Source organism: Miniopterus schreibersii, assembly GCF_964146895.1.
Source record: "Miniopterus schreibersii genome assembly, chromosome: 1".
NCBI lineage: Eukaryota > Metazoa > Chordata > Mammalia > Chiroptera > Miniopteridae > Miniopterus > Miniopterus schreibersii.
Window position 1 is genome coordinate 2,049,060 of NC_138101.1, and position 23,158 is coordinate 2,072,217.

Genomic DNA, 23,158 nt, shown 5'->3' on the forward strand with positions numbered 1-23,158 from the left:
ACCAGCTCTGTGCCACGTCGCCAGTTAGCTTCTCTCTACTCCTGCCTCAGTGCTATGGACTGAATTATCCACCCCACCCCACCCCAAATCCATATGCCAAAGCTCTAACCCCCAGTGTGCTGGTTGGTGGGCCTGGGGCCTTTGGAAGGTGAGGGGAGTTAGGTGAGGGTGGGGTCTTCATCACGAGACTGCTGCCCCAAGAGGACGCTGCGCAAGCTTGTTCTCGCCCCTGCAGTGTGGACCGTGGGCACACAGCGACGGGCAGCCCTCCGCACGCCAGGAACGGGATGGGCCCCACCTCGGTCTTGGACTTCCAGATCCCTCTCAGAGGCTGGGCAAGTTCAGGGCTGGGCTCTAAATGCCCTGCCCCCAGCTTGCCCTCTTCCCGATTCTGGGCCCACACCGGCCTTGCCTGGACCCCGGCCCCGACGCTCCCAGGCTCCTTCCTTTCAGGAGGAGCTGGGTGGCCTCTGGGCCCCTGGCTGAGGTGGCCAGGGATGGACAAGAACCGCGCTCTGTGAGCTGCTGCCGGGTGGGGGTGAGAGCGGGGGCAAGGTGGGAGGGGGTCAGGATGGCACAGGGCCTGTTGAGTCTGGCCCAGGCTGGATGGCAGCAGAGGGACGAGAGTGGCTGGAAGATAGGCGGCCCCAGCACGTGGGCTGGACCAGGCTCCTGGCCAGGCTCCGACTCTTCCAGAAGATGATGCCGGTGGGGGGTGGGCGGCAGGCCGGCCAGTGAGAGGCAGGCACCGTGGCCTGGTGGGGGTTGGGTGTCCTGCAGGGCCACCTTTGGGCCCAGCCCCTCCCTCCGCAGTGGGGCCGGTGTGTGTGTGGGGAGGGGTGCTTGGTTCACGTGACAATCTGAGCCCCAGGATTTTGAAACCGGGTAGAGAACCAGGTCACAACAGTTTCTGGCCCTTCTAAGGGTAGTCTCGGTCAAGTTCCCTGCATGGCTGGCTGAGTGCACAGAGCCGCCACACCCAGCGTCCCCAGGGACCAACGGGATTCTGGCTGCTGCCAGAGCCATCTGAGTCCCTCTCCGACAGTCAGCCCATGGGGGGTCATTTAAATCTGGACCTGCCAAACCCCAGCCTCAAAATTCTGTAGTTCACCCCCACTCCCACCCCCATACCTTGCTCTCTCTTTTTCTGCCTCACATCCCCACCGCTGGGTGGTTTAGGGTGAGGGGGACACAGACGTAGGGAAAGCTCTGTTACCCGCCGGGCGCACGCAGCACAGCGGGGACTGGCCATCACCCACTCACCTTTCCAAGCGCTCTGCCCACCTGCCGGGAGGCCAGCGGTCGCCGTCCCTCCCGCACAGTGGAGACCCCAAGGCAGGGGCGTCTTGCCCAAGACCACAGGGCCCTGAGTGGCTGGGTGATCTTGTGCCTGCTGTCTGTGGCCGGCAGGGATGGGTGCCCCGAATGCCCCCACTGACTAAGGACCATGTGCTTGTAAACTTTAATTTCGTACAGTAGAGAAACACAATGCAAGCAACGTGGGGGTGGGGCGACTGTACAGCGAAGCTCACAGGTGCACCGGGGACCACACGGCTCCAGTGGACAGGAGGGGCCGGGGTCGGTGGCTCGGCAGAGGACAGCTCAGCACCCAGTCCTTGCGGCCCCTTCCCCCGGAGGTCCCAGCTTCCTCTGCCCCTGCTTCTGCCTCCATGGTCCCCTCCAGGAGGACAAGGAGCCTTCTAGAGCGCTGACACACGAGGCTCCCCGCTGGCCTCTCACCCACCGGGGAGGAGACTTCACTGCCAGCCACAGGGCTCCGCTGGGCAGCCAGAAGACGTCCCTGGGTGCCTGCTCCGGGCCAGGCCTGCCACACCTGACTTCTGCAGGGCCGCCGGGCCGGCGGGTGGACAGCCCCGGTCGTTCGCCGTGGGGGCTGAGCCCTGAGGTGCGTCGTTGAGGAGGGCGGGCAGAGGCAGGTGGGCAGGTCGGACAGAGGTATGGGGGCAAAGGCAGGACGGGGGCAGGGTGGCTTCCGGGGACTACAGAGGAGTCTGCCCAGTATCGGAATCATATGCTACCCCAAGGGCCTGAAAGGTGGCCCTCAGGAGGGTTTGTGCAGGGGGACACTGGGCTGCCCCCACGGGCACCGGGACGCGGGAGTAACACTCCCTGAGGCTGAGGCTCGGACCCTGGCCAAGCCCAGCCTGTGGCTCTGTCCGGGTGGCCGGGCGGAGGCGCTGGCTCTGTTGAGGACCGAGCTCGGTCCTTCGTCCTGAGCCCGCCGGAGGCAGTGGCTCCTGGTGGACAGCTCAGCTGGCACCTGTGTGGCTGCAGGCCCTGGCGCTGGCGCGGGGGCGGCCCCTCACAGGACCACCTCGGGCGCGATGTTGAACAGGAGGTCATCGTTCCCACGCCGCACCTCCAGCAGCAGCGGGGACTCGGTCAGCACGGCCTCCTGCAGCTCGCTCGAGTCCGCCAGGGGCCGCCCGTTCACCTTGACGATGATGTCGCCATCCTGGATGCCCCCTCTGCCAACGGGAGAGTCATGTGGTCACCTCACAGCCCGTTAGGCTGGGCCCCCATTGGGCGCCATCAGGTTTAACACCAGTTTAAGAGAAATCTGTTCAGCAGGTAAGATCCGCGCCCGGCTGCTGGGCTCACACCAGGCGAGAGGCGGGAATGTCTGCGTCACCCCGGCCGGCGTGCTCCGCGGTTAGCGCGTCGGCCTGCTCACCGGAGGGTTGTGGGTTCGATTCCACTCAAGGGCAGGTGCCTGAGTTGCAGGTTCATCCCCAGCCCCTGGCCTGGGCACTTGCAGAAGGCAACCAATCGCTGTGTCTCTCACATCGATCTTTCTTTCTATCTATCTATCTATCTATCTATCTATCTATCTATCTATCTATCTATCTATCATCTATCTATCATCTATCTATCTATCTATCATCTATCTATCATCTATCTGTCTGTCTATCTATCTATCTATCTATCTATCATCTATCTATCTATCATCTATCTGTCTGTCTGTCTATCTATCTATCTATCTATCTATCTACCTATCTATCTATCATCTATCTACCTATCTATCTATCATCTATCTATCTGTCTGTCTATCTATCTATCTATCTATCTATCTATCTATCTATCTATCATCTATCTATCTATCTATCTATCTGTCTATCTATCTGTCTATCATCTATCTGTCTATCTATCTATCATCTATCTATCTATATCTATCATCTATCTATCTATCATTTATCTATCTACCTATCATCTGTCATCTATCATCTACCTATCTATATCTATCATCTGTCTATCATCTGTCTATCTATCATCTATCTACCATCTATCTATCTACTATCTATCTATCTATCATCTATCTATCTATCTATCTATCTATATCTATCTATCTATCTATCTATCTATCTATCTATCTATCTATCTATTTATCTATCTATCATCTCCCTTCCACTCTCTCTGAAAATCAATGGAAAAAACTTCCTCAGGTGAGGATATTGAAAAAAAAGCCTACTTCTTCCCCGCATCAGAAGGCAGGTTAAGTTCTGCCTTCCCATGGGACCGCCTCGGGCCAGGCACTGTGCCCCTTGAGCCTCGGTGTCCACACCTGCAGTCCTGTGTGGAAACAGGCTCAGCAACGACAAGGTCTAGGGGTTGATCCCCATGTGTCATAGTTTCTAAGGCTTTGGCACAGAGGCAGAGCTTGCTGGGCTGGCCTCCCTTCTGCGCTCCACTAGCTGTGACCTTCCCTGCCACCCAGAGGGAGGGCACGCAGGGTGGTGCAGTTATCAGATGTCTGGTCGATTGTGCCAAGATCCACATGTGCTGGCCGTGTGACCTTGGAGGGGTAACTTCTGTAAGCCGCAGTCTCCCTATCTAAGGAATGGGGTGAGAGCAGCACCCTGCACCTCCTGGGCTGCTGTGCATGTGGAACGCCCAGCTCAGGATGCAGCCTCGGTCACCGGCAGTCACTATCACCACCGATCTTACCTCTGCAGCTCTTGGAGTACCTGGCACATGGCCGATCTCGGTAACTGCTCTGCTGAATTTAGGGGAGCAGAGCAACCCTGATAAAGAGCTGGGTGGTCACCCTTGGGCTTCGTGGATCTACACTTCAACAACTTTCCTGCAGGCATGCTGGGGCCTGGCATGCGCGCTCCCAGTGTTTATCACAGAAGGATGTGGGGCTGGGTCCCCCAGCGCGGGCCCCTGAAGCAGCACAGTGCGTAAAACAAGGCCGGGGCCCCGCCCAGTTGAGGGGCTCATGGGGGTGGGAGCCCTGCTTGCCTGGCTCCTCTCCACTCTATGCCCCATCCTCAGCCCTCAGAGCAGCCCAAACCCCAGTGTGGACGGCCTCCAGCTCCCGGAATGACAGCTGAGGGCCACCGATCTGACGCAGCCCACCAACGGTACCATGGGGACCTCGGCCAAGGACGGGAGGGACTGTGCAGAGCCCTCCTGGGGGCCTGGGTCACCCACGTCAGTGTGCACACTGTCTGGGCTCGTGGTGTTGAAACATTCAGCCTTTCTCTAGAGCTTGATGTGACACCGTCTCCTGGGTAGAGTAGGCTGGAGTGTGCCCATTTCCCAGATGAGAAAAGAGAAGGACCTAGGCCAGCCACTAGTCTCGTCAGGCTGGTTCCCAGCTCGGGGGGTGGGAGGTGGGGCTCCACTGCTCTGTTGCCCCTGAGGACAGGGGTCATGCAGGCCAATGCTCTAAGGGATCCATCACCTCTCCAGCCTGCCCCTGGCTCACAGGACAGGCCAGCATCCCACTGGCCACTCGCACGTCACATCTTTCGAGGAAGCCCAAGGCTAGAGAGGCAGGCCCAGCCCAGGCCCACTCCCACCAGGATGCCTGCCTGCCCCCATCCAGCCTCCCTGCCTCCCCTGGTGGAGCCTACCTCTGAGAAGGGGAATTTGGAACAACCTCTTGCACGTAAATCCCACTGCTGACCTCCGGGAAGTCCGGGTTGTTGGCCTTCAGCTCTTCCACCAAACTGAAAAGACAGTTTGCTGTTTAAGGCTCTTCCTCTGAGCCTCCCCTCACCACCGGGCCAGACGAGGAGCCTCCCCTGGGCTCCTACGCTGCGCGGTCCTGCCACCGACCGCTCTGGATTGTCACTGGCTCTTGTCTGGGCCCCCCACTCCACATGGGCTCCTCAAGAGAAAACTTAGTGAATGTGCATGACTAGGAGGCTGGCAGGGTGGGCGAGAGGCGGGGGGAGGCAGGGAGGGAGGGACAAAGGGGCAGATGGAAGCAGGGATGAACAATGGTGAATGGTGGAACGGACAGACAGAAGGCTGGATGGATGGACGGATGGATGGATGGATGGAGAGAAAGAGAGAAAGAACACACCTAAAAGATAAACTGGTATATTGGTCTTGATTACGAGTTGCCTTCAGAATTAATCCCTAGACGAGCAGCTGCTGAAACAGGAAGACTCATCCCTGCAGGTCCCGTGTGGGTTTGCGGGTGTGGGCAGCAGGGCGCCCCTTAGCTCTCCCCACAGCACCCCACCACGGCGGCTTCTTCCTTCAAATCCTCCCTCCCTGGCTCCCCTGCCCCTTCCTTCTCTCACTCATCCAGGATCCCCAGGCACCCCCCGCTGCCGACCTGCTACTTGGGTGGAGCAGAGGGGTGAGCGGGACACAGTCCTCGCTCCCAGGGAGCCTGCGGTCAAGGCGGGTTGGGTACACACGGGCTACTCCTACATCCGGGGACCGACGCCGTGGGGGGGCGGGGGGAAGCAGGGCGGTGCACGCTAAGAGGAGGCACCTCCCCCCACTTGAGCAGCCTGTGGAGGAAGAATGTGTCCCCCTAAAGTTCCTGCCCACCCAGGACCTCTGAACGTGACCTCGTTTGGAAACAGGGTCTTTGCGGATGCAGCTGGTTGGGGATCTCAAGATGAGGTCATCCCGACCGAGGGTGGCCCCTGAGCCTAATGCTGGCGTTTTCATAAGAGAAAGAAAGGGGGTATTTGGAAAGGGACACACAGGGGCTGAAGTGATGTAGCTACAACCCAAGGGACACCTGGAGCCACCAGACACAGGGAGAGGCTGGGAAGGGTTCTCCCCAGAGCCTTCAGGGGGAGCAGGGACCTGCCAATACCTTGATTTTGGACTTCTGACTTTCAGAACTGAGAGGGAATAATTTTCTGTTGCTTTCAGCCAAGTTGATAGGGATTTGCTATGGCAGCCACAGGAAACTAAATCTAGGAGGCTTCCTAGAGGAGGGGGCACCTGAGCGAAGTCCTGAGGGAGTCTGAGTGCAGCAGGCCCCGGGGAGCACCTGCAGGCGGCCAGGCGTGACCAGGCCAGGGCTGGGGCCACACGGGCGCAGCTGGGAGGAACGTCGCCAGACACTCACCTAGGTGTGATGGTTCTCATCCGGATGCCGATGAAGCGTTTCTTCCAGTCTGGAAACAGAACATGACAGCACCCAGTCAGAACCCACCCGGCTAGTGGGCGCAGGGCGGGTCAGGAATCACCCACAGGAGCTGGGGCCGGCCCACCGCTGTGCTCCCAGAGTCACCTCTGTCCTCTTGGACACTCTTTTTTTAAAGGTAAGAGTTCCTTCTTTTTTAAATACATATTTTTTAATTGATTTCAGAGAGAGAGGGAGAGGGAGAGTTAGAAACATCAATGATGAGAATCATTGATCGGCTGCCTCCTGCACGCTCCCGACTGGGGATCCAGCCCACGACCCGGGCATGTGCCCTGATCGGGAATCGAACCCTGACCCTCTGGTTCATAGGTCAATGCTCAACCGCTGAGCTGCACCGGCCAGACCTCTTGGCTACTCTTGGCTGGGAGATGTCCTGGCTCAGTCTGGTGACTTCACACCACCCGCACCCTTAGGCGCCATCCAACCACATCAGCAAATTATCAAGGTTGCAGGATCTCTTATGAGCCGCATACAAAATCAGGTTTACTTGTGGATTCTAGTAACAGACAATCAGAAATTGAAATTTGAAAGAATATGTTATTTATGATAGCCTCAAAAATGTGAAATATCCAGGAATAACGCTGATGAAGACGCGTGAGACCCGCACACAGGAACTAGAAAACATCGCCGAGGGAAACCACAGAAGACGGACGAGATGGGGAGCTAGTCTGCGTCCCGGGTCAGGAGGTGCGGCACTGTCACCGCGATGGGGAGCTAGTCTGCGCTGCGGGTCAGGAGGTGCGGCATTGTCACCGTGATGGGGAGCTAGTCTGCGTCCCGGGTCAGGAGGTGCGGCATTGTCACCGTGATGGGGAGCTAGTCTGGGGTCAGGACGTGTGGCACTGTCACCGTGATGGGGAGCTAGTCTGGGGTCAGGAGGTGCGGCATTGTCACCGTGATGGGGAGCTAGTCTGGGGTCAGGAGGTGCAGCATTGTCACCGTGATGGGGAGCTAGTCTGGGGTCAGGAGGTGCAGCATTGTCGCCGTGATGGGGAGCCAGTCTGCGTTCCGGGTCAGGAGGTGCGGCACTGTCACCGTGATGGGGAGCTAGTCTGCGTTGTGGGTCAGGAGGTGCGGCATTGTCACCGCGATGGGGAGCTAGTCTGCGTTCCGGGTCAGGAGGTGCGGCATTGTCACCGTGATGGGGAGCTAGTCTGCGTTCCGGGTCAGGACGTGTGGCACTGTCACATGCCAGCTCTCCCAGGCTGACTAGAGATTCAACGCAGCCCCAGTCAAACTATCAGCAGGGCTTTGGGGATGGACAAGCTGATGCTAATCCATGTGGAAATCAAAGGGTGAGAAAAGCCAGAGCCTTGAAAAAAAGGACCGGTGGGGCTGCGCTGCTGGACCTCGGGGCTTACCGGGCAGCGACAGCCACCAGGACGGTGTGGGACCGGGCTAACGGAGACAGACAGACGAGGGGGACGGGATGAGTGTATTTTATTGTCGACAAACTTGCAAAGGCTGTTCGGTGGAGAAAGGACAATCTCTTCAACAGATGGTGCTGGAACAACCGAATATCCAAAGTACAAAAAAGAGCGTGGATCCCTACTTTGCACTATTTAAAAAAAATTAATTCAAAATGCATCCTAGTCCAACATTTAAAACCTCAGAGAGTAAAATGTCTAGGAGAAAACCTTTCTGACCGGCAGTGAGCGAAGGTCTCCTAGATGGAACACCACGTACACGGTCCATTAAAAAACGTGGTAAATCAGACTTGATCCAAGTTTACAAAACGTCTGCTCTTTTTAAAGGCGGCGGAGGGGGTGAGCAGACGAGCCGCTGGTGGAGAAAACATCTGCACTCATGTATTCGATAAAGGGCTCCTGTCCGGAATGCGCAGACACCTCTCAAAGCCCCGTAAACGGACAAATATTTAAGCCGACATTTCACCAGGGGCAATTACGGATGGCCCCTGCGGGAGATGAGGCCAGGGAGGCCCCGGCCTGTGGGTCTGGGGGTCAGGGGGGCTTTGGTTTTCCCCCCAGAGAGGTGGGGCCAGAGGGTTTCCAGCAGAGACAGGACAGTTCTCCTTGAACTGGAAGGAGCGCTGGGGCTGGGGCTGGGGCTGGGTGGGGGAGGGCCCACGGGGCGGTGCAGGCACCCAAGTGAGCTTGGCGGGGCTGGAGATGGCAGCAGGGCCGGGGCAGGAGGGAGCCATCATTGAGAAGGGGGACCGCGAGGGGTGCACAGGGAAGTTATTAGAGAAAGAGCCAAGCCTAGGATGGCTACAGAGGTGCCGCCCTGGGTCATGTTCCGAGGTTCTGAGCAGCCAAGGGGAAAGGGCTCAAGAGGTTAGATGGTCCCTCTGACCAACAGAGGCCTTCGGCTTCTGGCTCTGCCCTGGCTCCAGGCCATCTTCACACAGGGACACTGATGAACCAAACGGGGGCCTTGACAGCAGTTCTTCACATGACCAGTCCTCGTGGCACCGGTCGGGGCTGTACCGGGCTCTGTGTGTGTGGCTGGCCGAGGGGAGGAGGGTGGCCACGCATAGGAAGCTCCCCTGCTCTCTGAACTGCTGGTGAGAGGGCTGGGAGGAGACAGGCAGGCAATTTGAAGGCGTGAGTATCGGGGCGGAGTCAGGTGCAGGCCAGGTTGGCAGGGAGGTGGGCATGGAGACACAGCGGCGGAGGGAGAAGTTCACTGGGCTGAAAGGAAAGGTGGGAGGCGGAGGCCACCAGGAAAGATCCTGAGATCAGCAGTGTGACCCTCCTCTGGACAGGGGCTGTGACCACTGACTTTAGGAAAGCGATTAGCATGTCCTCACTAAGGAGAGTCACCTGTGCCTGTTGAGGCCTCTCCCAGATGGATGCTCAGGACCACCCATGAGTGGGCAGGGTGGGCTGGATATCTCTGTGTGCACAGGGGTGAGGAGATGGAGGCTGAGAGGAGGGTGACTTCCAAGGACCAAGGGCTTGGGCTCCACTCTCTTGGAGTACAGGTTACCCTACCTGGCAGTGTGCACGGCTGGAGGGCAGAAAGGGGAAGTACTTAGGGATGGGCAAATCGATGGCAGGAAGGCTGGATGAATGGGTGGATGGGTGGATGGATGGGTGAGTGGGTGGGTAGATGGATGGACGGATGGGTGGGTGGATGGGTGGGTGGGTGGATGGATGGATGGGTGGATGGATGGATGGGTGGATGGATAGATAGATGGATGAATAGGTGGATGGATGGATGGATGGATGGATGGATGGATGGATGGATGAATAAGTGGATGGATGGGTGGAGGAAGGATAGATAAAAGAAAAAAAGAAAGGAAGGAAGGAAGGAAGGAAGGAAGGAAGGAAGGAAGGAAGGAAGGAAGGAAGGACGGACCAGGTTCTGACAACTACAGAGCAGCTGAGACACAGGGAGCCCAAGCAGCTGGAGGTGGGAAGTGAGGTAGGAGATTCCCAGCCAGTCTGGAGGGGTTGGGGGTGAACATGGCCGTGAAGTGAGGAGGAGGAAGATCTGAGAGAGGCTGAGGCGCAGGATCTCGGGGCTGGTAGGGAGTGAGCAGGGGCACACAGCACTGAAGGACGGGTTGGCCCCTGCTGGAGGCTGGGGCACCCGAGCCCTGGCACAGTGTTCCTGGCCTCAGCCAGCCCCAGGGGTGCTCCCTACCTTTGACCTGCTTGTCCTGGAACTCTGTGAGGAAGCGCGCGATGCGGTCCGAGGGGATGGCGAAGGAGATGCCAGCTGCGACCTTGAGCGTGTTGATGCCAATGACTTCCCCGTCCTGGGTGTGGAGAGATCAGAGGGGCGATCACTCCAGGAACCCAAGCAGCTGCTGCCCTCACTGCAAAGCCCCGTGTCCAGGGCCCCAGAGCTGCCCTGGCTGTCAATCCTGGCTGGAAGGGTTCCTGGGATGGTCCTGAAGCTGTCCTAGAAGGGGGCTCACATCCAGGGCAGGGACCCCCAACTCCCCCCCATTTCCTCCACACCTGACCCCTCCTCCCTCGCTGGGCATGTTGGCTGCCCCTGAAAGCAGTGTCCACCGGCCCCGGACACGCCCAGGCAGTGATCTAAGGGGCTGGAGCCGAGAGGGATGTGGTGAGGACTGTGGGGACTGGCTCCTCCTCTAACCCTTCTTCTGGAAGCAGGGTGGGGGCAAGTGGGGCCAGGGAAGCTCTGTAGCATCCCCCACTCCCTTGTCCCTCCATTTGGAGCTGGTCCCCACTCTGACCCTGCCCTGACCCCCGCCAGGCTGGTGCCATGGGCCAGAGCTGCACTGGCCACCAGGGACCACACATTCCTGGGAAGGCTCCTCCCCACAGCCTGGCACCCCTCCCCCGCGACCAGCGTTTCTGCCCACCACAGGGGTGACATCCTGGACAGCTCTCCAGGGGCCCCCTTGGGGGCACAACTTTGGGTCAAGGCACACTTCCTGTGCCTGGTCCCCTGAGCACACGTCCCCTCCTGGTCCTCAGGAGCTCTCAAGGCGGGAGGATCGGAGGTCTCTCATTTACCCTGTTTGCCCATCCCCACGGCCTCCTGGCCTCCAGCCTAAAGTCTACCCGCATGAGCTCTCTCAGACACCAGTGGGATGGCCTGGGCCCTGCTAAAAGCCTGCAGGGCTTCTTGGGGTGCAGGGTGAACCTCCATCCACGTCAGGACATGGGGACCCCAGCTTCCTCCACTGCCCGATTGTCCGATCCCTCCCACTCTGCTTCTCCAGCAACGGCTCCTGCCTGGGACCCCGCCCCTTGCCCGTGCTGTGCCCACTCCCTGAATATCTTTCTCCTGCATGTCCCCATCTCCCCCAATGCTCCATCTCCACAGCCCAGCTGAGATGCTCCCGCCTCCAGGGAGCCCTCCTTGCTCCTCCATCACTGCAAGGCTTCCCTGTCCAGCGTACTTCCCAAGCTCGCTCTCTGTTCCTCACATTGCACTTGGCTGTGCCCATGTTTGATCCCCTCCACCCCACAGTGGGAGCTCCCCCGGTGGGGACCGCACCTGACAATTCTCGGGACCTCGGAGCTCTGACCTGGGCTTCCTGATTTATCCTGGGAATCTCAGCCAGGATGAGAATGAGCCCGACTTTGGGGCCCAGGACAGACTTGGGGGAGGGGGACTGAGAAGAGTGAGAGAGAATGGGGACACCCCCTCATCTCGCATGTGAACCCTAGGCCGGGGAGGCCGGGGGGCGGGGGAGCCTGGTCCCAACTGTGTCTCCACGGCGCCAGGTCCCCAATGGGCACGTGCTCCTGCCTGGGCTGCTGCTCTTGGGTCATCCTTACTCCTCTGACAGCCACCAGCATTCCTGGGGGGCTGGGGGGCACAGACAGCAGGGACTCGGGATCTGTCCCCTGGCCTGCGGCCCAGCTACGTTCCTAACTGTCATCCCCACCTTGAGGCTGTGCACTTCCCTCATGTGAGCGGGGCCCCAGAAAACTGGAGGCCCGCTCGGGGGACACTTACCAGGTTCACCAGAGGTCCCCCGGAGTTCCCGTACTGCGGGGAGGAAACGCAGCGTTAGCAGCCGAGCCCTGAACCCCTGCCCAAGTGCTCCTAAAGCTCTGTCGTCCGGCTATCATTCTAACTGCAAGAGATGTGGCCGGTTTTATCCCCAGCAGCACTGAAAGGCCTCATTGCTGTTCCCATTTCACAGGTAAGAAAGCTGAGGCCCACAGAGACCAGGTGGACGGCTGCCTGGCGTCAGGTCTGGCCCGGGCATTGCTCTCCGCACAAACCTCCAGGCTCGCTCCAGGCTCGCTTCCGTGTCCCCACCACTCGCTGGCCAGGCAGCAGGAGGTGGCCACAGGAGGAGTCGAGACAGACCGACACTTCCAGCAGAGGGCCTGAACCATGGCAGGCCCAGAGAGGCCGGCGCTGGGACATCAGGCAAAGTGCTTCGTGAGTGCACAAGGTGCCATCCCATGTACTACTGCTACTAAAGAAATGCTGACGGGGTGTGTAACCTGGGCAAAGATAACTCGAGGGTGGGCTCTGTCTCTGCATCTTAAAGAGCTGTCCCCAGTCAGGGCAGCAGCCTCTGACCCCGGGGGCAGGCCTTTCTAGCAAGTGGACGTGTCAAGTGGCGGTGGGCTCTGGGGACAGGGGCCGGGCTCCGCTGAGACGGCCGAGGACTCACGTTGATGATGGCGTCCGTCTGGATGTAGTCCATGTCCGAGTCCCGGAGGCCCAGCTCCTTGCCATCCCTCTGGGCGGTGCTCACGATGCCCGTGGTCACTGTGTTCTGCAGGGCGAAGGGGCTGCCAATGGCCACCACAAACTCGCCGGGCCGCAGGTCTGCTGACTGGCCCAGCAGCAGCGCCGGGAGCTTTTTCTGAGGGGAGGGGATGACACAGGAGGGAGGCTCAGCAGCCCGTCTTTGCTCAGGATGACAGCCAGGCCACACCCAGGACCCTGCATGGAGCCATCAGGGCGAAGGCCAAGGCAGGTCGCCCCCACAGACCAAAGCTGGCCTCCAGCTGACCCACAGTGAATGAGAGACCCAGGCTGGCATCCATGGAGCAGAGGCTCAGCCCCACGCGTGACCCCAGCCCTCCCAGGTATTCATCATGAGGGGGACACACAGAGGGTCCACCAAGTCTCTGAGGCCATCAAGCCCATTGGTTGGTCACAGGTCCCTCTGAGAACCAGTTAGAAGCTATGGACACTCCCTGCCCCCAGCAAGTGCACCACACACACTGCTGCACAGGCCTGGGAGATCTGGGGAGCCTTGGGCCCAGCCAAGGACCCGTGAACCCCAGGTATGGAATCCTGGGCCCAGCTCAACCTGGTCTCCCAGCGTACACACATGGGGAAACCGAGGCCCAGAGAGATAAAGCAACCTAGCCGAGCTCTGCCATCCCCATGGGACACCCACGCATCCTCTCTTTGTCCCCGGGGGCCAGCGGAGCCTTCTCTGTCTCACTCGGCAGCGAGCCCAGGAGCTCTGGAGCTGCAGGGCGCGTGCTCAGCGGGAGCCCTGTGCGCCTGCTGGAAGGTGCCGACGGGCGCTCGCCCAAGCACGTGGAACCCGTGCCGCCTGAAGCCCTGCTGCCTGCACCCAGGTCAACTTCCCAGTTCTGGTGTCTCGCCCCTATGTCAGATGTCACCACTGGGGGAGCTGGGGCACGGGGCTCTATCAGCACCGCTTCTGCAGCGTTTGGGGGTCTGGAATTCTTTCCAGGCGAAACTCTTTATAAGGCGCTGGGGCCAGCCATGCCCAGATCATGGGGGCCTCACTGCAGCTCTGGAGGCCAGCGGGCGGGACCCCTTGCGTGGACCCTCTGGGCTGCCCATTGTACTGACGGCTGTCCTCCCAGCCCGGCACCTCCAGCAGAGGGCCTGAACCAGTCATTTCCTCCCCTTTCCTGTGCGCCACATCAGATAAGCCATTTTTTTCTTTAAGGAGGCTTTTTTCATAGTGGCAGGGGGCCAATGTGGAGGTGGAGGGTCAGGACACATGTCCCGAGTGCTCCCCTCAGCCTGTCACACCCACAGCACAGCTGCATCACTGCAGGCGGCTGGGGAGGGACACAGTGCCCTGGGCCATGGAGGACCCCGTCTGGCAGTGACTGTGAGCAGCACAGTTCTTGGCCAGCAGGAGGCAGACTTGCTCTCATCTGATTTGACCCGTGAAGGGACAAATTGCCGGTCCCTTGGGCTTCAGTCCCTCCAACTGGGCCACAGGAAGATGGGGCTACCGAGTTTCTAAGCTCAGGAGTCTGGAGAGGTCCCCCCAGTCCTGCCGGCCCTGCAGCCCACTCACTTTAGGGTGGATCTTGATGGTGGCGATGTCCGACTTCTTGTCGATGTCTTTGATGGTGGCCTCGTAGGTGTCACCATTCTGCAACTGCACCTTGAGCTGCTGCCGGCCTGAGACGGCGTTGGTGCTTGACACCACGTGGGCGTTGGTGACAATCAGCCCGGCCTCTGACATGATGAAGCCTGAGCCACTGGAGAGGGGCACGTTGCGGCCGAATAGCGGGTGTCTGTGGGGGGAGAGGGGAGTACAGGGTGTTCAGGGACCAGGGACTGGGCACAGGGGTCAGCCACAGTGACGGCCAAGCCAGTGTGGGTGAAAGAACACGCACTGGGGTCCCCCACACCTAAGTCCAAATCCTGGCTCGGCCACTTCCTGGCCATGGCCTTAGCCAGGTCGCTACGTCTGGCCCATCTGACAGCCATAGGGACAGGCAATGATTCCTGGCGTGCAATTTGCCTGCGAGTTATACCTGTGATAACATAGCAGATGCTCTGACAACAGGACACTGGAGCCAGACAGACCAGGATTCTAATCTGGAGCCTGGTCCCTGCTTATCTGCCTGACTGGGCAGGTGGTTTCGCTTCTTTGAGCCTCGGTCTCCCCATCCAGGAGATGGGCTAACGACACCTGTTCTGCTCAGCAGTGGGGTCTGGGGCCTACGCACCTGGAGGCAGGTAGACAGTCACTCAACAGACAGGGCTGTTGCTGACAGAGGGAAAACACACTAAGGTGCGCACAGCCGCTGGGCCGGTCGCAAGCTGGTTCCTGGGGATGAGTTTCCCCAATTCCTGTGCAGAGTGAGGGTGAGCACTGAGGTGGGGGACGGCTCACACCTCCCTCTGGCCCCTGCCTTGAAGCCCCAGATGGTGGTCACACTGCGGTGGCGGCAGGCTCTGCTCAGTGAGCTCCACACCCTCACCATCCTGCCAGGGACACAGGGGAACAGGAGCACGGGCCTGGCAGGGCGGGGCTCAGACACACAAGGCAATGCCCGGCCTCAGCGTGAGCCTCTGCAGTGTGGGAACAAATGGGTGATGCAGCCGCTGGCGTGGCTCAGGGGGTGAGCATCGACCTAGGAGCCAGGAGATCGCGGCTGGATTCCCGGGCAGGGCCCAGGCCCAGGTTTCTAGCTCCATCCCCAGAGGGGGTGTGCAGGAGGCAGCCGATCAGTGACTTTCATCATTGATGTTTCTCTCTCTCTCTCCCTCTCCCTTCCTCTCTCTGAAATCAATAAAGACATTAAAAAAAAAAAAAAAAAAAGGGCAATGCAGCCGGTAGGGGATCCAAGGTCAGTATCCAATGATGGGTGACAATGCCCAGCCTCCCCAGGGCCCTCTGAATGGGAACCACAGCCTAGTCCCTGGGAACGGAGGGAGGCGAATGCTGGACGAAGCTCAGGGCCTCCTCCAGGCGGGCACCCTCTGGGACACCACGGAGAGGCCTGAGGGAGCAGGGTGGCTTTGCAGAAATGAGTGAGGAGAACAGGCCCCTTAAAGCAGGGTGGGGATTTCTCAGGTAGGTGCCCTACAAGGCAGGCAGGTCTCTAGTTCACGGGTGGGGAAACTGAGGCCCAGAGACATGAACCACTTGCCTGGGTCAGGCAGGTAAAGGGCAGAGCAGGGGTTTGAAGCTGGCACCCTGGGTACCTGGGCTCTCTCAGGAGACCCCAGCAGTGTCCACCCAGCTCCGGGTGCACCTTGGGTGGGGCTACACCTGAGCGCCTGCAGAAGCGCCTGCCGTGGGTGCCTGCCTGGCCTGGCATGAATGGATCTGGCGTTTGTCTGCAGAAGGGCCTGAGGCAGCCCAGGGGCCTCGTCGCCCGGGTCAGGGGTCACAGCAGAGGCCTCCCCTGCTTGGCGATCATCTGGTCTGTGTTTGGGATCTCCTCTGCCTGTACCTCGCCTGCTCACCCCTGGACATCAGCCTCCAAGGCTCCCATGGAAACCTACTGCCACCGGCCCGGGCGGGGCTGCAGTCAGCAATTAGCTGGCTCAGGGCCCAGGGCCCAGGGGCTGCTGTAGAGGCACAGTGTCCCCTCCCTCGTATCCCCCATCCCAGCCACCGGCAGGGCGAGGAACTCAGCACAAGTTCCACTTTGCACCTTCAGTGGTAATTTCCTCAATAACATGTCTCAGGGTCCGGGGCCCACGGAAAGGGCAGCGAGGGGCCAGGGTATTGCCGAGGGCCGGGCTCAGCTCTGAGGTCCAGGAAGCCTGAGGTCACAGTGGCCTCGGCACCTGGCAACTCCGTGAGCTTGGGGTGGTATCCAGGCCCTGCTCCCACAGGCAGCCGCTGGGGGTCACAGGGAGATGGCGTGGGCCAGAGCAGAGGGGCCTCGGGGTGCAGGCAGTGAGGGGTGGCCTGGGCCTGGCTCTCAGGAGTGAGTCCCACGGGTGCCTGGCTCTCTCATCTCAGAGGGGGGCCTGCACCGGGGCTGTTTGAGAAATGTCGGCAAAGCAGCCAGCACAGGAGGCATCCAAGGATACTATTTTTTGTTGTTGTTAATCTTCACCTGAGTATATTTTCTCCACTGATTTTTTAGAGAGAGTAGAAAGAAGGAACGGAGTAGCGGGGAGAGAGAGAGAGAAACATCAGTGTGAGAGAGATGCGTCGATTGGTTGCCTCCCGCACGTGCCCTGACCAGGGCCAGGGATCAAACCTGCAATCTGGGTCCGTGCCCTTGACGGGGAATGGAACCGGAGACCCTTTAGTCCCCAGGCCGATGCTCTAATCACTGTAACCACTGACCCATGCCGACCAGGGCAGGATATTGCTGTTCTGACGGTGCTGGGCTCATGCCTTTTGTCTGCTCACCCCTGTGGAGCACTGTCAGTGGAGGCACAGTCCCTGCCCCCCAAGGATGGGGCAGTGGCATCCAGTGACCAGGCTCCCACGGCAGGTGTGGCACCCAGTGAGCAGGGTCCCTGTGCTGGGGCTGGGATCACGATTACTCGTTCTCTAGGCTTTACTACGTGGCCCCTCTGGAATATAAACACATAGTAGCTGCTCAGTAAAACCGGCTCATGAATGAACGAGAAGAACCACAGCGACCCCCACCGTGCGCCGGCCTAGCTCCTGCAGCTCTGCGAGGCGCGAGGGAGCCGCCCGTCTCCCTGGGTGAGGGGACCAGAGTCCGAGAGGGGACGTCCTTCCCGGGAGCACATGGCAGCCAGGGGTCTGGGCGAGGTTCACCAGACCCCAGCCCACTTTGGCTTCTACCACCCCCAGTGCTAGAACCGAATCCCCAGCCGACGGAAGGGACACCCCGGAGAGGAGGGGGTGCTTTACGCACCTGAGGAAGAGCTCGATGTGGACCACGGCGGGCGCGATCTTCTCCACCACGTCGGCGATGAAGTTGAACTTGTACCGCGGGCTGGTCAGCTGGTGGAGACCTACACTGGCAGGAAGAACCCGGTGCATTAGTGAGTCCCAGACACTGCCCAGAACCTGCCCAGGTGAGGGGGGGCTACACGTGAGGCTCGTGGGCTCAGAGCCCTTCGGAGGGACCCCACACTCAGCAGCGAGGCAACACTCGGACACTGGGAACGGGGCTTGCTTACCCCAACCATTGTTAACGCTGAGCTCCTCACACCACTCACTGGAGGCTGCCAGGCCAGCCAGGAGGTTCAGAGAGGTTGGGACACTTGCTCTGCGCTGCACAGCTGTGATATGTCACTCAGACTGGATCTGAGCTTGTCCCCCTGGGACTGGCTTTCTGTCATATACAGCAGGACCCCGGCACAAGGAAACCGTCCCTTCCCTTTGCCAGTGCTGGCCTGTCCAGCCAGGCCTTGGGCTAGTGCAGTGACTGGCTAAAGGTACAGAGAGCCCCGGGGTCCTCCTCTTGAGCTGCCCCCACTGAGCACACTGTGGGCCCCTCCTGGCCACTCCAGAGCCCCCATCTGCATTTAACTTGGCCGCACCCCAGCCTGACTTGCCAGGCGGCTCACAAACTTCTCTGGAACCTTCCCCGGCTCAGATTTCTGCTGCCGTCAGCAGCGAAGCTGCTGCCTGCTGGGACCACGAGCTGGAGGCCGATTGGTGGCACGAGGCCCAGACCCTCAGTCCCCCTGCTCAGGCGTGTGCCGAGGTCTTCAGGTCCCTGCCAGAGACCCATGCTATCTGGAACCCGAGCCACCCAGCGCTGCTCTCGGCGGTCCTGGGCCCAGAATGAACCTGGGTCCAGGGCTCCACACGCCTGGGCCTGGCTGGGCAGCACCACGTTCCAGCTGTGTGGCTTCAGGCAAATCACTCAGCCTCTCTGAGCCTTGACTCCTGGTCTCAAAATGAGACTGAAGACCCCCCTGCCCCCACCCACCTGTGGGAACTGGGTGGGAATGGGACTCACACTGAAGGAAGCTCCCTGCTTCCCTGTCTGGGGGACACCACCACCCACCCCACCACCCTGATGTTGGTGAGCAAAGTGGGCCAGGCCTGCAAAGCCCAGTGTGGCAGCCGCTATTCCCCTTGATGACCTCCGGGAGTGACCGAGCGTCAGGAGCCAGAGAAAACCCAGCTTGTCCGAAGGGAGTGGAGGTAATGTGGGCGCAGCCAGGGGGGCAGGCGCAGGCCCACCGTAGTGCCCATGCCCGTCTGTAGCAAACGCCGTCCCTCCCCACACCTTGACTTATGTCCCAACCCTTCAGGGGCAGCCAGGGAAGGCTCACCATCTTCAAAGTGGGGGAACTGAGGCTCAGTCAGAAGACCCCGTTTGCCTGAAGACACACATCTAGTGAGAGGATGACCAGACTCCCTTCCTAGGGTCCCCTCGCCTCCCCCACCCAGTGCCCCTTGAGGCCCCGGCTGTCCATTAAGCCTGACCTGGGACTCAGGGCCAGAGGAGAGCTGGCCTCCGTCTCTGCGGCCAGGGGTGGCGAGGAGGGCCCGCCCCACCCGTCCTTCAATGTCTGCCTCGAGCAGCCCGTGGGCACTGCCCACGGAGGATCCCGCCTGCTGTGGTCAGCTGGAATCAAAGGCGGCCTGTCTGCTGTGGCCAGAGCCAGTCTGGGAGACAGGGACCATTGCCAGGCACTGCGGGCTCCTCATGATCAAATGGGCAGCCAGGGGCCACGGTGCCCAGGAGCCCTCTTCCTAGAGCAAGGCCCTGGCTGGGTGGGTCTAAGGCTCAGAGGTCACGTTAACGACCAGCCCAGGAGCAGCGGCCCCTCTGGGCCAGGGCTCTGTGCTCCCGGCACACGGTGCTAGGCATGTGGATTTCCACGCGGGATCACTCATCCTCTCGGCACCTCTGGAGGTGAAGCTGCCCGTCAGACAGCCCAGTGCCGCCCACCCGCCCGAGGCCCTGGGAACCGGATTCACGCTCTAGCTCCAGGCAGAGGGTCAGGAACCAGCAACGGAACCTGCTCCCTGTCGCCGCTTGTCTCCAACAAGCTGGTCCCCATCAGGTGACCCCCACGGCCGGGCCCTGGTGGACAATCCCAAACCCAGGCTGGGGATTTGGCAAGGTCTGCAGCTCTCCCATGTAAACGGGGGCTCAACTTATCCCAGCCCAAGGCTCATTCCCACTGTGCTGTGCTGGGTCTGGCAGCCCCGGGTGGGCGAGGCCAGGTGTCACCCCTCCCCACTCTGCCTGTCACCCCCAGTTTCTGCTCCACCACCCACCAAGATGCTCCAGCTTGTCCTGGGCACAACTCAAATCCCACCTCCTCCAGGCAGCCTTCCTGCAGACTTCTCTCAGTCAGAATGAGTGTCTCCCTGCCTGGGGCTCCCGGCACAATGCCTTGCCCGCAGCACTGACTCTCTCGTGCAATGTATTCAACCCATGAATGCCAAGCGCCCTCTGCGTGTGGGCCCTGTGCTGGAACAGGCCCTCGACCAGCCACGCACAGCACAGCGTGACCAGTGATGGGACAGAGGGAAGCCCAGGGGTGCCCCTGATCCAGGCCTGGAACAGCACTCTGGGCAGGGGAACAGTGCACACGATACAGCATCGCCCACGAAGGGACGTGGCTGACTCTGAACCGGGCCCCGTGTGAATACATGAGAGAGGGACATGTCTGGTCAGGAAACGCCACGTGACCACATGGCCTGACCCTGGGTCTCAGAGGCTCCGACGCCCAGGCCTGTCCACCCCCCTGCCTGGCCAGGTCCTGAGGGTCCGCGGAGTCCACACAGTGCCCGCTGCTGAGGTCCTGACCCGGTGCCCGGAGAACTAGGCGGCACAGCGGCCTCTGCCGAGTGTCTTCTGCTGTGGTCTCTGCAGAACACTTAAACCAGGCGACAGTCAAGTCTATATGTGATGTTTTCTTAAAAATTACCCCCTAAAATACCCCCAAGTAAAAGGCTAGCAGGAAATACATCAAGCAGTTCACAGTGGATATTTGGAGGGGGGCGGGGTGTGTGTATTATGAGTGAATTTGTCTCTCATGGACTTTCCTAATTTTCTACCACAGGCAAATATATCTGAAAAATAGAAAAGGGAAAGAGGAAGGCCTGGCAGAGGGCCTGGGGCTGAGCTGGGGGCGGAAACAGGAAAGTCCCAGCACTGTGGCACCCTGTGCCCTGCTGGCAGGAGGGGCCCTGGCAGATGCAGGGCTGCAGGAGCCCAGGGAGATGCTAACAAGTTCTCCCCAAGGGCACAGGCGGGGCCCATGGAAGCTTCTGCAAATACTTCAGAAGGGGGGGGATGGCCTGAGGGGGGGAGGGGGACTGAGGGGGCCTCCTCTGACCAGCACACAGCAGAGCTGCAGACACCCCCACAAAAGCCATCGTCAGCCTAGTGACCGGGCCCTGTGTGAGCAGCTCCCAGGAGCAGCCTCTTGGCCCACTTTACATCCCAGGAAACTGAGGCCAGAGGTGAAGAGTGCTGGAGGGTGGGGGTGGGGACAAGCCTGGCTCTGGCCCCAGGTCCCATGGACCTCAGAGCCTGAGCCCTCCCACACCCCAAGACCTGGAGCACCCCTTGGGGCTCCCCCAGGTCAGCCTGCTGGTGACAGAAGCTCTGCCAGGCCCTGTCCCTTTAAGCTGACTGTGGGTGGGGGGAGTCTGGGGGGCAGGGCCTGGCTCCTGTTCCTCTTTCCCCTGGGGATGAATCACCCGTGAATCAGTGGGCAGGGAGGACTCGGTTCCCACCACTACTTTCCACTACTTTCCACATGAAAACCTCGGGCCCCATGGCTGGCTGGGAAGCAGACTGTTTGTTTATTTGGGGGTCTGGACAACCCCCACCCCCATCCTGTCCTAAGCCAGCACTCTGAAGTCAACAGTTGGGATCAGATTCAGCTGTTAGCATTTTTTTTCTTCTTTTTTTCCAAAAATAAACTAATCCGCAGCCCTTGGATGTTTCAGTCTGGAGGAACCTGACAGAAAAGCCATCAGGCCAGGTGTCCTGAGGCGCCCCCCAGGAGAGGGATGGCACAGCCAGGAGGGAGGAGAGATGGGGGCACGGCCGGCTTCCAGGAGGCTCGGGCAGCGCGGGCCTGGAAGGGGGCTCTGCGTGCAGGCTCGGGGCAGTCACGGCCGCCATGGGGCAGACGGGGAAGCCGAGGCCAGGCGCCCGCAGGGCCTGCACAGGCTCTGTACTGCACAACTCCGGACTGTCACGAGCAAGGATCACAGGTGGCCCACCTCCCCGGAGTCGGTGCCGTGCACACGTGGACGACTGTACGCACCAGCGCCCCCCAGTACATGATGCGTGGAGCCCAGCCAAGAGCCAGTCGGAGGTCCCTGCGCCTCTCCTGTCACCCCTTACAGGGACTCCCCTGTCACCCAGTGGTCAGCTGTGACCTGGGGAGGCAGGGGCCACCTGCAGATGGCCATGAGGTCCTAGGCTGTGCCCACCTGTCCGCAACACTGACCACAGCCCGCAGACCCCACGGCGGCACCTTCTCAGCAGCGACCTCAAGTAGCTGGGGCCCAGGTCTCACTTAGAGCTGCAGCCTCACCTGCCCCTCTCCGCTCTGTGCCCCGGCTGCTCCCCTAAGCACACGTGCTCCTAAGTGTCCCCGGGCCTTGGCCTCTCCAGGCCCAGGGGGAACAGGAGCCAGGCCCTGCCCCCCCAGACTCAGGACAACAGCCCAGGACAACACCCCCCCTCTGGGGAGCCTGCCCTGACTCAGCAGGCTCAGTGACCCATCTCTCTCCTCTGGGCCCCACGGCCTGTTCCTGAAACGGTCCCCGTGGCCTGGGCGCCCCTGACTGACAGCAGGGAGCAGGGAGAGCATGAGTGATGAGTGAAGGAGCGAGGGGGTGCAGAGATGTTCTCCAGGGACAGACGAGCGGTCCCAGGGCCCCTCCACCGTCCCGGCACCCACTCCCAGTCCCCACCCCCATAGAAGGCAGTCTTTGAAGCCCCAGGAGCTTCCTCCTGGGTCTAATTAGTTCCCAGTCTCTATGTTTTTCTTTCTCTTGCAAACTTCCCTGTTCCCAGTGAACCTTCTCCCCCAGCCAAGGACAGTGGCTTTAGATCCCACCACAGAGCAGCCTGGGAGGGGGGCAGGCGGTGGTGCTGTCTTGGACCTCAGGCCCCAGGCTCCTGTCCCTGGGACCCAGGCTTCCCCGTCCGGCCACGCCCTGGCGGCTGGGCTGGGGGCGGGGGTGTAGGGCATTGATGGTTTCAGTGAATTCTCACAGCAGCTCTGCAAGGCAGGCGTCGCCAGCCCATTATTCAGGCGAGGAAGAAGGCTCAGAGGTCATGAGACGAGACCCACCCAAGGCCCACAGCCAGGTCCCTTGACCCCTGCCCCAGGCTCTTCCCCCAGTCTGTGCTGGTCCCTGGCCAGTGTGACTGGCTGCCGGGCCCCTGGGGAGCTCAGCCCAGCTGGTCCTGGGCTCGGGGCCAGCCTGGCTCCTCTGGCTCTGAATTCCATCGGGCTGCAGCCAACCCCGTGGAGGCGGCCTGCCACCAGCCTGTTTGTGCTTTATCCAAGTTTGTCTGCCGCCCACCCCTTGAAGAGCAGGCAGGGCTCCAGGACACACACAGGGTCCACCAAGCCACTGGAGCCAAGGTGGGGTCCACCCGACCCTCCTCCTACAGGAAGCCCTCCTGTCCTGACTGGCCCATCCATTGATTC

The 23,158-nt window shown here is 60.4% G+C and overlaps 1 protein-coding gene across 2 annotated transcripts in view; it reads right to left on the reverse strand.

Annotated features, from left to right (window-relative positions):
- Positions 1-1,446: 1,446 nt before the first annotated feature.
- The window catches only part of HTRA3 (HtrA serine peptidase 3), a gene marked incomplete at its 5' end in the record, with an annotated part of 28,411 nt that continues 6,699 nt past the window's right edge, over positions 1,447-23,158 (reverse strand). Inside the window, 8 exons of one of the 2 annotated variants that reach the window (XM_081115528.1) lie at positions 1,447-2,489; positions 4,881-4,976; positions 6,347-6,395; positions 10,034-10,148; positions 11,831-11,863; positions 12,504-12,698; positions 14,130-14,352; positions 17,419-17,518. In XM_081115528.1, the coding sequence (XP_080971654.1) occupies positions 2,324-2,489; positions 4,881-4,976; positions 6,347-6,395; positions 10,034-10,148; positions 11,831-11,863; positions 12,504-12,698; positions 14,130-14,352; positions 17,419-17,518 (977 nt within the window). In that variant the 3' untranslated portion in view covers positions 1,447-2,323. Of the gene's footprint in view, positions 2,490-4,880; positions 4,977-6,346; positions 6,396-8,736; positions 8,958-10,033; positions 10,149-11,830; positions 11,864-12,503; positions 12,699-14,129; positions 14,353-17,418; positions 17,519-23,158 lie in introns of those variants that run through there. The other variant, XM_081115529.1, reaches the window with a different exon arrangement.